Here is a 14,904-nt window from a genome sequence, read left to right on the forward strand (position 1 = left end):
CCTTAAACTTGTTATATATAAGAATTGTAAGTAATACTACCTCATGAAGTCTGTGATCTACCAGGTAATAGTATTTAATGTTTGATGTTATACACTCTGAAATGTATGAACTTTTTCCCTGGTAGACAAGTTCTCTCCAAATTTGAATGCTTATTTAAGAAAGTATTTTTTCCTGCATTTTACAGTGAAATTTTACATAGCGATTCTGTCTTGTATTTTTTAAGACATCCTTTTTTTGTTAAATTTACCTCCTGTTTTACCATTACAAACCTATTTTCAAGGTTTCTGAAGCCTATAAGCAAAATTATCTTGCTTTCTCTCCTGTATCTTATTGCACCACTTGGCATACTTAATTTGCTACACAAAGGAGATGCACTTATGAAAGAACAAGGAACTCTGTAGCTAAGTTAGTACTGGGTTTTTTAGACTTGCTCCATGGAACAAGATGCATCTCAGGGCAGAAAGCAATGGATGGGTAACATACATGTACTCATTTTTTGCTAGAAGACAGCTGCTTCATTAAGGAACTCCTTTCCCTTGTGTGGGACAGTCACCAAACCCATCATAAGTTTCACCTCAGAAATTTATAGTGTGGTGGTATGGAACTTGACCTACTTTGCTAACTAAAATTCTGCTTTAAGACCATACCTTGTTTTCCTTCAGGCTGAATACCCCTATAGCTAATTGTCAGAGTGGGGATTTAGTGGGGATAGCTGGACGTGTCCCATTTGGATTCAGGATTTTTTTCAAGAAAGGGACTATTTCTATTTTCTTGCGCATTGTCAGAACATCTGCCAACATCATCCAGTGCTCCTGAGCTTACCTGTTTGGTTGCTTTTAAAGGATATTTGTTTTAGAGATTTAGAAACAACATTAAGAGTGTAGGAGAACTGAGGGGGTTTTACTGTTGTTTTCTTTCTTTCTAGATAATAGCGATGGAGAGATTGCCAGCGAATGTGAAGAATGTGATAGTATCTTCAGCCATTTAGAAGAGTTGAGATATAACCTGGAGCAGGAAATAGGCTTTGATAAATTAATTGAAGTTTATGAGAAAATAAAGGTTTGTGGAATAAGCTCAAGTGGAAATATTTGAAGAAACAAGCACCTAGGACTGTTTGCAGTGCCAGTTAACTAATTACTTTGTGTGACTAGAGTAAAAGAGTGACTGTAGTCTTTTAATCTGTTTTGGCACACTAAAATATTATCTGAGAAAATGCCTGGCCAGTGGATTAAAGAGAAAAACTTATGATTTAACCATGAATTGCATTTAATAGATTTGAACTATTTAATTTTATACCCATTTAAATTTTGGCAACATGGTTCGTTCTTTCCACTAGGCTATACTTGAAGATGAAGATGAAAATATTGATGTTTGTTCAACCATAGTTCAGTCTGTTCTTGGAAATGAACACAAGCACCTGTATGCCAAAATACTTCATCTGGTAATGGCAGACGGAGCCTACCAAGAAGGTAATCTCAGTGTATCCTGGCAGTTACAGCTTGTCTTATGTTCTTTCTTGGTCATACACAATATATCTTCTAATATAGTTTTAAAACATCATAATATCACAGACTTTAGAACATGTCTGTGCTTTGGTATATTGATTGACTAAATTAATTAAAATTTTCCACAAAGGTTTTTTTTTATTCCTGCAACAAAATGTGGCAAACTTTGCTGACCTCTCTGATTTAACAGAATTTGCATGTACGGTCAACTGTAACAATAATTGGCGTACAAAAGGTACAATATAATTATTTAATTTCTGTAAAATAGTTTCACAGATGGGGAAAGAAAATCCAGCACAAAACTTGCAGAATCAAAAGCAATTTTATCTTAAGAATTAATGAACTTTTAGCTAAAATAATATTATGCTTTCTATAATGTTAGTTTTAATAAGTTGCACCATCACTCATTTTCTGAAAATTTCATGGAGCTCTATCCTAAAATTAGCATTTTTCAGAAGACCTTGATGTGTATGTACCATCCATCTTATTTGGTGTCTCACTAACACATGACAATAATTTGTTTTACCCTGGAGCCTTGCCCAGCTTAGCACAGGTGACAAGGCAGATGGATGTTGCTCCATCTTTCAGAGTCACGTTTATGAAAAACCACACAGACCACCATCAGTGAGGGAATGCTTTTGCTTTTTTTCATTTCTCTCACATCAAAAGTTTAACTGCAGTTACATATTTTTAGATTTCTAATGGTTAAAGTCTTCACTGGAGAGGGGAAAAATAAGAAAACTAAAATTTTAATTAGTTTTATAGAAATCAGAAGCATCACATATTGGCTTTAGAAGTACGTGCAGTGATCACCATTTAATGCTTTTCAATTTTCAAAAAAATATTCTAATGCGTGTTAACCATTATGTACTTTCTGCATCTTTTAAATTCTTTTCCAAATGTGTTGCATTAGTAGTGCAAGGTCAAGTAAGTGTACGGCTTTCTATGACTTTTATATGTAAATATTTGGGGGGGTGTCTTAAAACTAGTTAGAAAAATATAATAGTTTTTTTTTTTAATTCTAATCCAAATTACATTTTCCCGATTTTTTTTTTTTCTACTGATGTAGAACTGCTAGGTAAGAACAATCATTTCCATGTTGTTTTCATGCTGTGTTAGAGAAGTGTGACAGAGAAATGTCTGAAAAATATTTTTCAGGCACAGTTTCTTGATTTAATGACAGATTTGGAAAGATGCACCATAGTAGTCCATTTTTCAAGTGTCCAAAAGACTGGCAATGTAAAATAACAAGAAAATGGTTACTATGGTGTCACCATTTTCTTTTGCTTGCTACTCTGCTTTAAGCATAGTTTAAAACTAGTACTAAAAGGCTTAAATGAAAATTTGCTGAAATGTTGGCATATAAATTATAAGCTGTTGTCTTGAGTGAATCCTATTAAAATGAGCTGACTTTCATCTGGTAAAATGCTGATTAACAAGTGGCTATTTTTATTAGATTCAGTTGTAATTATGTATTTTACAAATCTGTGGTAGCATCCAAAAAATGATAAGAAAAAGTATTTCTATAAATTTCAGACACTTGAATTAAAAAGTGCTATGCTAATAGGGGTGAATAGAGGACAAGTGACAGACAGAAGGATCTTCATGAGCTTCTGTCTGAAAAGCCTTAAACTCTTCAAATAAGAAATGTTGGGAGAAAATATCTGTTGCTCTTTCTAAGAGGATTGTTCTAACTGAAGTAGGCCACTTGAGGTGCAACTATCTTAAATTCACTAATCCAAGATGACATGATGTTCAATATTTGTGTGTAGCGCTTTAAGGCAGCTTTGGTCATGGTCACCTCATTGGTGACAGACTTGGTGTATTCTTGTGTTATTGCTCACTGAATTGTGGTTTCTAGATGGTTTTGTAACCCTGGCTTGACTTATGTGTATGTATGTCTCTCCTTTTCACACTGTCTCTCCCCCTCTTCTACTTTGTACAGGTAATGATGAATAAACCTGACTCAGGAAATTCCTTAGTGCTTACTACATACCAGTGTCTGAAGTCCGCACAGCTGAACAAGTTGTAGTGGAGAATGTAACATGGGGCGGGAGAGGCAAGACTTCAAAAAAGAATGTTGATTGTATGAAAAAGAGAAAAAACATGCCTTTTAAACTGAGATACCTTTAGAGTTCTCTTGTGTGGATGTGCACACGTGTTCGTTAAATATTAGGTGCCCAAAATTTTAAAAAATCCACACCAACCAGCCAACAACAAAAATCAACAAAACCCAAAAAATTCAACAAACCAAACAAAAAAATCCCAAACCTATAACCTCTCAAATTTCAAAAGAAACAGGGAAAGAAATACCTCTATATATTCTCATACAAAACTGAGACCTATCATTAAAACGGAATTTCTGCCATATGAATGTATAACTGGTATGGTTGAACAGTTGGAAGCATCACTTTGTTGTGGAAGTACTCACATCTAGCTATTCACTTAAATACTTCAAGTAGCTTTTCTTTACACCTACACAAAGAAATTACTTTGTTTTTATTGACCCTCATGGTTATATTTTAATAGTATCTTAATCTAGTGGTCCAGTTCAAGCATTTCACTTTTATTGTATTTTGAAGCTGAAGGCTTCTGTCGTATCTGAAATATCTTGATGTTTTTTCTTAATTAGGTCAAACTGGTACATAAGTCATCATTGAAATGTCTGGCGCGGGGGGGGGGGGTTGGGATTGTAAAATCCATTTGGAGTTGGAATACTCTTTTTTTCCAAATTTTTTTTCTTATTTTTCTTCTTCTTCCCCTTTCCTATCCCCTTCCCAAAAATCCCAGTTGTTTACCTCTCTTGTATTTTTTAATCTGGTCACTGATGATGTACCACGCTGTTGAACTGAGAAGGGGAGGGGGTTTGCAGGTTGGCTTTGAAGTCTGAGTGTTCTAGTCATTGCTTCAGCAGCCACAGGGGAGAATGAAACATTGCAGCCACAAGTGCTGTGTAATACTTCACATTTTCTGGCTCCTGTTTTGTACTGCTGGGTTTCCACCACCCTACAGGGAAAGCCAGGTTTCTTCTGACACACATTTCCTCATTCCTTGTGTTGAAGCAGTACTATACAGGGCAGACATTAGGGATTCTGTTGTTTTCCAGTCATCATCTCTGTGTCAGCTTTACTGGTTTATGCATTACAGTAAGTCTCTTGTTATGAATTTGATGAACTGTCAAACTTCCAAGTGCCCTACTGAAGAAAAACAGGTTTGGTTTATTTTTTTTTTCAGCTACAACCAGACGCAATCTAAAGCTGTCAAAAGTTGCTTTTCCACAAAATAAAAACAAGTATATATATATATATATATTTATTATTTAAACTGTCAAAGTATGTACATGATTTTTGTATAATTGCTTTATGGTGTCATTATTAAAATTTTGCCCACTGAAAAGCATTAAATTTTTTGAGACAGGTATCAAACTTACTCTAGTCCATCAGCATTGTGGGAATCTGCGGTGAGAATAAAATTGTTAATAATAAGAATAAAATATTGCCTTTAATAGATTATTCTTTATATTCTTATATCTTTGATAAACACCTCTTACTTCATCTGGTGAGAAACTATGATTAGTTCTTGGAAACAGTGTTGATTCTGGGCTATGCTGCTTTTCTCATTCCCTTCCTTCTTTATTCCCTTTTTCTTACCACAGTAAATTTTTTCTAGGTTTTTCATCCATTCCACTTTCTACTGCTGCATAATCTATTCAGAGAGATGATCCTCGTGAGCTACATCACTCATGGCTTTTAGTAAATATACCCTAAAGGCTCTGCTAAATATGATTCTGAATTATTTTTATTTTTCAGGTTTGATTGTTCAAATCATACCTGGCCCACCTTTTGGAGAAAGAGAGGACTCAAAACCTCTAGATTTAAGATAATATAGAATAACTGTATGGATACAACAAAATACACAGCTGGTATATTCAATCCTCTATGATTTTGAATCCCCTTAAGATGATAGTCTTACTGAAGTTAAGGATTGGGCTGTGTTCACTTCTTTTAAATTGAAATTGTATCATTATTCACAGTCTTCATTTCTTATGCAGTGTACCAGCTTGTTTCTGATGAGAAACATGGCATAAGCTGCAGACTGCAAGATTTACAAACAGAGCTTTTTACCAATTAACAATTTGAAAAATACATGTAGATTGTGGACAGCTTTTTAAGAATAATCTTCAGACTTGCCACTCAAGATTGAATATCCTTGAAATCCCTCAAAAGCTAACTTAAAACTGACACCATAAATAAGTTTGTCTGCAAAGGAAATGCTTTCATCTGAAATGTTAAATCCTTATTTAATGTATTCTATAATGACATCAAGGACAGTGTGGCTGCAAGATAACTGGTCTGTATGCAGTTTATTGAAATTAGTTGAGCATTTGGCTTGTGTGCATATTACATTCACCTTGAAGAATTTTCTAGCAGCAATTTGATATATGGAATGGTGTTTTTCACACAAAACATATTCTGTGAACTATTTAACACTAATGTCTCTGTCTTCAGCCTTGCTTCTTGACCCTTGAAGCCAACTCTTAAATTCAGTTGAGGAATGTTTAAAAAAAGCCCAAAACAAGCAAAAATCCATCAGCAGAAAGGAGTAAGACCCCCAGCAGTGAGCTGGTTTGAGCTGAACAGGTACAGTACTCTACCCGAAGCACTGATGCCTAAAACCTTCTTTGAAGAACAAAGCCTGAAGAGGCGTTCACTCTTCAATTTGCTGAACTCTGCTGGGTGCATATTTGAATTTACTACTAGAAGAAACTTCATAAAAATGTGTTATCTGGTTGGGCAATGTGAACCAAAGCAGAGCACGGGTTTTTCTGTGGTCTGGTAAGTGAATGGCTGATCTAAATCGAGTTCCAGTCTACCACATTCTCCTAACAAGGCTCTTTGTGCTCTTGAGGAACCTGCATTATTTATTAGTAATTCCTACCTCAGCTTTTACTGCTTCTCTGTCCCTCTTGCTCTCCTGTGAGCATAAATGCTGTCCGTTCAGTGGAGCGCGCGTTCCCGCTCGCCTCTCTTCCCGAGTTCGCAGGAAAGCGGGCTGCGGCTGTTGTGCGGGCCCTTGACCGCCAGGTGGCGGCGTGCGGGCGGCTGCGGTCCTGCGGGGGAGCACGGCGAGGCTGAGCCGGAAAGGAATTCACAAAGCCCTGCAATTTATTTCTTTCCTTGGACAAGGCCATTTTCCGAGAATGCCCATAAATACAATTCTTTGTCTGTTTATAAATCTTTACATTCTTTTTCCTGGAGGACAGGAGGATCATAGACTATCATGAGTTGGAAGGGACATACACGATCATAGAGCCCAACTCCTGGCCCTGAACATCACACCACGAGCCTGAGAACATTGTCCAAACAGTCCTTGAACTCTGGTCACTCTCTAACCACTTCCCTGGGGAGCCTGTTCCAGTGCCCAACCACCCCGTGGGTGAAGAGACTTTCCCTAATATCCAATCTAAACCTCCCCTGACACAGTTTCATACCATTTCTTAGGTTCAACTTGAAAGCTAGAACTACACACAAACTTTTGGATCGCTTCCTTGTTTGAGTTGCAGTTGGCAAGATGAGTAACTGGAACTTAAACATTTGTTTAGCTTTTTCATCACCCATAGACAAGGGGTCTCATTTGATTTAAAAAGAGCAGGCTTTAACTCCTTTTCCCCTCACGAGGAAGTTGTAACTGCAGTGAGGTCTCCCCTCAGTCTCCTTTTCTCCAGGCTGAGCAGACCAAGTGATCTCAGCTGTTCCTCATATGACTTCCCTTCACAGTCCTTCATCATCTTTGTAGCCCTGCTTTGGATGCTTTCTAGTAGCTTTATGATATGGTATGTCCAGTTTCCCCAAATGACTAGATACAAATTTAAATAGAATAGAACACTTTTAGCACATGTGAAATGTATATTTGGGCTCGGTCCAATCTTTCTCTTTGACAGAAGCTGGGGTAGAAGCATGCCCCTGACTAAATTACTGATTTGACTTCTGTCTCCACTAAAAGCACCACATCAAAGCTCAAATAAGACTACACTCTACATAATTTTATTAGCTGTGATAAACCAAAGACGAATACAGAAATTTAACTTTTCAATCCTTTTAAATGTTTTTCTGTTCAAATAACTGTGTGCTTCTCAAATCTTATTTTACCATTTCTTCATTCGTGAACCATGCAGACTCAAATTAAGCGTGATATAGAAATCAATGGTTACCATTCCTAAAGCTTTTTCTTGCCATTTTTATTATAGCAGTTTAAATGGAGCAATTTGTATAGTTTAAATAGTAGTTTCAAAACCCATAAAGAGCTTCCTGTAAATTAAATTTGTGTGTTAATGCAATTTGCACTTCAAATGCATTTCCAAATTGATATGTTTTCCAGCTGAGCTGATGAGTTCATCAATTCAAATTGTAGCACTTAGAATGGTTGGCTTGTGCAAGAGTCTTAAAAACACTTCTTCATCAACTAAAGCCTTAATTGAGCTGCTTCCACAAAGATACATTAATTTGCAGTTACTTGTGAGACATGTATATATACATATATGTGTTTGTGTATATATATGTGTGTGAGTGTGTATATATATATATATATATATGAGTTCAGCTGCTGCTCCTAAATTGCTTGCCTTGAGCATCTCTGATGTGGTGCACTCTTCCAGATTTTATTTCCAAGACATTTTTAAACCAAGATGGGATTTAGCCAATTCCATTCACTCTCTTTTTAACAATACAGTTTAGAGAACTCACAGAGCCAAAGGCTTTTAGAGTTTTTTCACACGAGCTGCACAACACAAGCCAAAGCCATGGGCAGGCTGCAGAGTGGGAATACTCCAGCATTTGCTTAGTTTCAGGATGGCTGTGACAGTTCTTTCCCAAGTCATCCCTGAGGCTGACTGTATCAAGTGTGAGGCTGGAGCGATGTGTGATTCACTTCTGCTTGGCTGATGGATGTTCCCTTAGGGACTGTAGTCAGCCAGGAAAAAATTCAGTTCAGATTGAAATAGGACTGTGGCTTGAGCAGATGCAGACATGCTCTGAGGAGAACCAATAGGGTCTTTGACATTGCCTAACTTTTGCTGTATCTTGCACACAGTTCTGACAGTAATGTCTCCCCTAGGGGAAGGGGTGAAGTATGCATTTTGGCTGTGTCCTTGATATAGAATAAAACTTCCCTAAATTCAAATTGTAGGCTAAAAGACTGTGGTTCTATCTCTCTTGAAAAATTTTAAATCTCAAGCAATACTTCAGGGATACCATACTTTCCTCCTATTGGCTTCCCCATCAGCAGTCAAATGTTCTTATTGTTGTTTGTTTTATTGCTGCTACAACTATTCTGAATGCTGTCAGAGAAATTTTGCAAAATTAGGTTATGTAGCCTTTTTCTGAAGGGATTGATTTGATGTGGATAGAGAAAGGTCAGAAAACCTGAGGTGCATGAGCCACAACTCTCTATTGTGGAGCTCTACTGACTTGAGGCCTGCTTAAAACTGCTTTTTATAAACTGCTATAGCTGTTATATTTTCTCTAAATTCTGTTTCTTCTTTTGTATGGAAGTGTTTAAAAAAGACCAGACATGACTGCCATGTTACTGCCATGGCCTAGCTGACACGGTGATACTCAGTCAAAGGTTGGAGTCAATGATCTCAATAGGTCTTTTCCAACCTCATTTATTCTGTGAATCTGTAACAATTCTTGATAAAGATGTGTGAAAGATAGAAATTAAATGCAATAATTTGCCATAATTATAGCACAAATTAATTGATCCTTTCCCACTGACATTAATTTTGATAACTTACATAGCCATTTCGAGTATTTTAGTTCTTTTCTCTAAACATTGTAAGAGGAGCCTAAAAGATGAAGTCTGTGACAGTTGAGCTTCTCAACAGAGTATATTTGGACATAACATTGGACATATTTTGATGTTTTTTAATTATTAGAAATATGAGCATATTTTATTTTTTTATACTCAGTAGATTTTAGCCTTATTTAGTAGACCTGTATTTATTGTTACATATATGAGAATTATTTGAATGGCACTAAAATATCCCTGATGTGATTTTTAACTTAGTAATATAGCAACTTTTTTCCAGCTATGGAAAAGCCTAATTGCACTAACCTCTATATTCAGTTCCACTGTGGACTTCAGTACATCAGTTAATGATCACAGTGCCCTGAATAGCTTAACTCACTGTATTACCTTAATAGTGCTTTGTCTTTGTCGCCTTTCCTCAGACGACCACTATTGCTTTCTCTACACTGGACAATCCTCTTTGTCCAGAAACTTCAGCAAATTCTGACTCCCCAGACCATGAGGTCAAACATTGCCAGGTGGGAAAGGAAGCACAGTTCAGTCCTGGCCCACAGCCTTTGTTAACCAGGCAGTGATACTGTAGTAATTATTTTGCTCAAATCCATAATGGGCAGACTTTCCACCACAACCCCCAGTATCTCGCTGTACATTACTATAGTGGAGTGTGGACAAGCACTGTTACAAGGCCTCCTTCCTCCCAGTAAAATTAAAGGAAGCTTGAGTCAGATCCCACTGTGATTTGTTAAGCTTCTCCTGTTCACCATAGTCTGTTCTTTCCCTCTGCTGATGATTATCAGGACCAGCAGAAGCAAATGTTCGCCCACCCTCATACTTGGGCACAAAGCAGAGCGTCATTGATTAAACTGCTGAGAAGATGGGTGTGAGCCAAGGCACCAGACTCTGAGCTGCAGTTGGTGAGGATCTGAACACGTCTTCCGTTCTGCTTATTCTGCCACAGTGAACACAATCTCCATCAGAAGGATGGGATATAACAGATGGAGCTATAACTTAAACCACTTTGTAACAGTTCCTAAAGCTCATCTGTCAAGGATGGTGCCAGACTGCTTGTGCAGTGTTAGTAAGAGAAATTTATGTATGAACATACAATGTGAAATAGGCCTGCTGAGGAGCAAAAGCTGTGTAGCATATAGTGTTTATCTTGCATTAATCAAGTTGTAATGTATTGTAACGTATTTACTTAGCACTATTTTTGTTTTCACTTGCTGGTAAAATCCCCACAGATGTTTTATTCTACCTTACAGCAGTTAAAAAAGATGAGAAATGTATAACTGAAATAATTTACGAATTGTGTAATTTCCTGGCTTATCACACAATAAACCATGGGAGCTTGTTAGAGGATCACATTAATCCAAAGTATGACACAGGTCAGATCACTTCCTACAGTCACTAGCTTTAACAAAGCTATCTATGACACTTCAACTCAGGTATTTTCAGCTGAAGTTCAGAAGACTGGCAAGCCTCTAAGATGTGGGGTATCCCCTATCCCTCCATTCTGCATTTCTGTCTTAGTAGTGTCTGAAGAATATTCTGCTCACAGCTACGCTGATGGTCATGGAAATTGCAGGTACCTAATTTCTGGAAATCTTGATGCTTTTGCAACCTTAGGGAACTGTATTTTCTTGCCATAGGATAACAGAGAGGTCAGAAGGCTTTGTGATCGTTGGCCAGAAGACTGTGTAGAATAATAGAATGAACTGGGAGAAAAAATGCACTAAAAGCATCTGGGAGTTCTTGTGCATACTAGACAATATATTCTATACTAATTTTCTGTGGCTAAGTTTGCTGTTACTGAGGCCTAGAAATAGCCAAATAAAACAGCAGGGAGGCCTTTTCTATGTTTCTTGCCTCCATTTCTTACTAACATTTTTACATTTGCTCACTCCCTCTTCCAATGGAAGTGGGGGGAAAGTGCTGAGTACAGCACTAATGACATGAAGAAAAATAGTGAAGGAAGCAGCATGAAGACCATAGTTTCAACCACTCTCCCTCCTTTGCCCAGGAGAATTTCAGTGACCTCTTGACACCTCCCATGGGAAACTTTAAATTGACAAGAGTATTTGCCAAGTAAAAACAAAAAATGGCATTAAAATAGTATTGTTTCTGACTTAATCCTCCTAAAGTCAATGCAAGTGAGTTAAGGTTCCCAGAGCAGCTATAACGCACTAGCCTCAATCTCGATGGCTGGGTATGTGAATGTGTATCAGGACTGATTAAAAAACACTTCTAGGCACTTACTAATAGTCACTGGGGAAACTGAAAATAAAAATGCCAAAAAGTACGTTACAACTTATTTCTGGATTGTGCTGGTATATTGGATAAAACTAATACGGTTCATGTTATGCAACACTACCTAGAGTCAAAACATTAATTTCTCCTTTCAAAACAAAGGAGAAGGCATTTCATGTTCATTGTAAGCTGATTGGTTATTCTACAGTGTTTTTGCTGGGGTAAGTTACTCAAGAATTGTTGTGACTCTTGGAAAATATTCTGGCTTTATTATAAGGCAGTTGCCAATTTTTCCTCTGAAATCTGAAATAGAGAGACATGAGAGTATGTTGCACCTCAAATGTCTCCATAACATACTCCCCCACACCCAGAGAATACATTTGCTGCCCAGTAACACTTGCTGGTCATTATTAACTCTGATCCTGCTTGTTAATAGTAGGATTAATAGTAAGATTAATTCTACTCCAGGAGATAGGTTGCTAAACTGGACATCTGTAGTTTAGTACTTGGAGTTGTTCCTTCACTTCCTCCCCAGCTTATTATTTAATTGAACCTGTAGAGATAAATGCATCTGTGCCAGTCCTTGTCTCATTTGCCTTACCTTCTCTTATCTTTCCAGTCTTTTTTGTCACAAATTGCAGAGTCTTCCATGCATGAGGTAACTGTGCCTTCATGTTCCCCATGCCTGTCATATAGAAGAGGATCAGGACAATAAATCCCATAAATAAGAATGCTTCCAGAAGACAATACCAGAAAAAATACTCACCAATGTGATCTAGTATGCAGGAAAAGACCTAGTACATGCCATTTGCTGACAGTTCTTTAGAGCACAGCTGCCTTAGCTATATGTAAGGACTATGATGTGGATTAAATATACATCAGTTTTTTAGCACAGGTGTGACCTTAGAGAAGAATTGTGGTAGAACTGCATTAGCAGTTTGCAGGTTTTTGGCAGACTTACCCATTGTCAGTGCCCCAGTCCATCCACATACAGAGTTGCTGTTTGCATTTTCTGGGACACGTGGGAAAACATTACTTGAAAATGAGTTTGACTATAGCTCATATAAAGTGTCTTTTTAAGAGGTATTTAAGGGCTGATTCTTAGCTGGGGGATGGAATCCAGCTGCCTGTTTTCTTTGGCCCCAAGAGCCAGTTTCATGTGATTTACATTTTCAAAGCTGACTTCACAATGAAAGAGCTTGAGGCTTGGTTTTGAGGCATGACATGGTTTTTTTGGGATTGGGGTTTCTTTTGGTGGTGGGGGCATGCTAGTGAGTAAATATTTTACAGCCCACATTCCTAGTTCTACTAAATCAGTGGCTCCAGGCTTTGGGACACTATAAGTAAGCACAAAGGCTGGAATTTATTGCTAGCAATGATCTATGAGATAAGATTTTTCAGCTAAGCCAGTGCAGAGTTCTCTTGCCAGATGTGTGGGAGTGAAAGTGACACAAATCTTAAAAAAAAAAGATAAATCTTTGGCAATCCCAGAGTGATTATATAGCTTTGTACCACTAGTGGTCTCAGAGAATTCATTTTGTGTCTCAATGTCCTTATTGACTTAGAAGCCAAGTCTTAAGCTTTATGAAAGGAATCCAAAGTAGTGCCATGAATACTCCATTAATTTATCTCACTTCCTTAATCTTATTTTGAACAAAGAGAGTTTTAGGGTCCTTTTTCCTGCCTTTCTCTGTTTATAAAGAAGTATGGTAGCAGAATGATAGTGATTCTGCAAAAAATTGCTAGGGAACTTGTCCCATTGTTTCCTTACTTTCATCCCAACGTAATAAAAAACTTTCCTTCATAGTAAAGCTATATTATCAATCCTTGGTTGTTGCTTCCGAGATATCACGGATAAAAGCATGGTACATGGCTGGCACACTGATCATGTCCAAACCTCTGCCTCCTTACACAAGTGTACCAGGAAATGCAGAGAACCAAAGCTGCAAAGGAGCTTCTGTACCTTTCATACAACCAAGAGGCCTAATTTGTGCTTAGAGGGCTGCAACTTTCCTTGGAGCTGAGGGTACATTCCAAAAAGGGATACTAATGTCAAAGAAAATGCTTTCCCTTGGTATAAGGATACTGCTTTGACTAGTTTGGAATTAAAATGGTAGTGCACTTTTAATGCTGTAACACATTTTAATTTTTTATATCCTAGTACACAAACTCTTACACAGCCTATCTCATCACTTATGTATGACACCACAGCAGAACTGTTCAAGTGTGGCAGAAATGTTTGAAAAGTAAATATGCTGATAATCCTACTTGCCTGTCACATAGCTCTGCCCAGCAGGCACTTTTAGTAAGAAAATGCTATTTTAGAGAAATAAATCTCTCTTAAAAAAAAATCTAGCTGTGTATGCTTTTAAGAACTAACATGACAACTTTTTTTTTTCTGGTTTTTTTTTTTGCAAACTATCAAACTGTCGCAGCACTTGAAATTCTAAAATAACTTAGTTTAGAATTTAATCTTGTAGATTTTGCTGTAAAAACACATTTATTTAATGAAATTCATGAATCCATGAATCATGAATCCACGTAACAAGGAACGATGTCACGTATTTATCCTGGAGCATCTTACCAGTCCCTGCTCCTAAGTCTGAGAGTGTAACACAGCTACAGACTCTTTTGGGACAAAATCCAAACCAACCCTCTCTGCAAAAGAGATGTAGGTGAAGGGATTATGGTACTTTTCAACAGATTGCCTGATTTGGACAGTAGTAGGAACTGCAGGACTCATCATAAAACAACAGGAACCACACTACAGATACATTATTGCTACACATTTGTCACACTTTAGCTTTCATGACCACAAAAGCATAAGTGGTTTTAAAGAGTTATGCCTCTGTAAATGCACTTGCAATAACTTCTCTAGGAATAAGACACTTTGGTAAGGTGTTTGTTAAGACCTGCAGAAAGTTCTGAATTTTCATTATGTTGTCATGCAGTTACCCAAAGGAGGAATAAAATCCTCTACATCACCTGCTGTAGAGCCTATGCTCTGAGCGGACATGAAAATTTCTCATTTGGAAAGACTGAAAAGAATGCTTAATATGCTCTAAAGATTTATTTGGTGTGAAAATGTGAATAGATCTGAGGTTCCACCCTGTTACTGATTGGAGTACCCCAAGGCTTTGGCCATGGATGTTTGCTCTTGGAAGGTTAATTTGACTGAAGGACCCCTCTAGATAAAATAGCACAGTATTGTGAATTCTTCCCTGTATGTGAACTTACTGACCAGTTTGTCTTCACATAGGATTTTAGAGAGTGAAGCTGTAATGTGTTTCTAGAAATACAAAGTATAACAAAAGGCAGAATCTAGGAATTGTAGATCTTACATAA

The 14,904-nt window shown here is 37.4% G+C and overlaps 1 protein-coding gene across 19 annotated transcripts in view; it reads left to right on the forward strand.

Moving 5' to 3' along the window:
• Positions 1–5,015, forward strand: part of NEK1 (NIMA related kinase 1) — a 43,858-nt gene extending 38,843 nt beyond the window's left edge. For 18 of the 19 annotated variants that reach the window (XM_068187080.1, XM_068187082.1, XM_068187084.1 and 15 more), the window contains 3 exons: positions 927–1,060; positions 1,338–1,470; positions 3,452–3,729. In XM_068187080.1, coding sequence (XP_068043181.1) covers positions 927–1,060; positions 1,338–1,470; positions 3,452–3,465 — 281 coding nt within the window. In that variant the 3' untranslated portion in view covers positions 3,466–3,729. Of the gene's footprint in view, positions 1–926; positions 1,061–1,337; positions 1,471–3,451; positions 3,730–4,391 lie in introns of those variants that run through there. The other variant, XR_010998072.1, reaches the window with a different exon arrangement.
• Positions 5,016–14,904: the final 9,889 nt, after the last annotated feature.

The sequence above is a fragment of the Anomalospiza imberbis genome, chromosome 4 (assembly GCF_031753505.1).
Source record: "Anomalospiza imberbis isolate Cuckoo-Finch-1a 21T00152 chromosome 4, ASM3175350v1, whole genome shotgun sequence".
NCBI lineage: Eukaryota > Metazoa > Chordata > Aves > Passeriformes > Viduidae > Anomalospiza > Anomalospiza imberbis.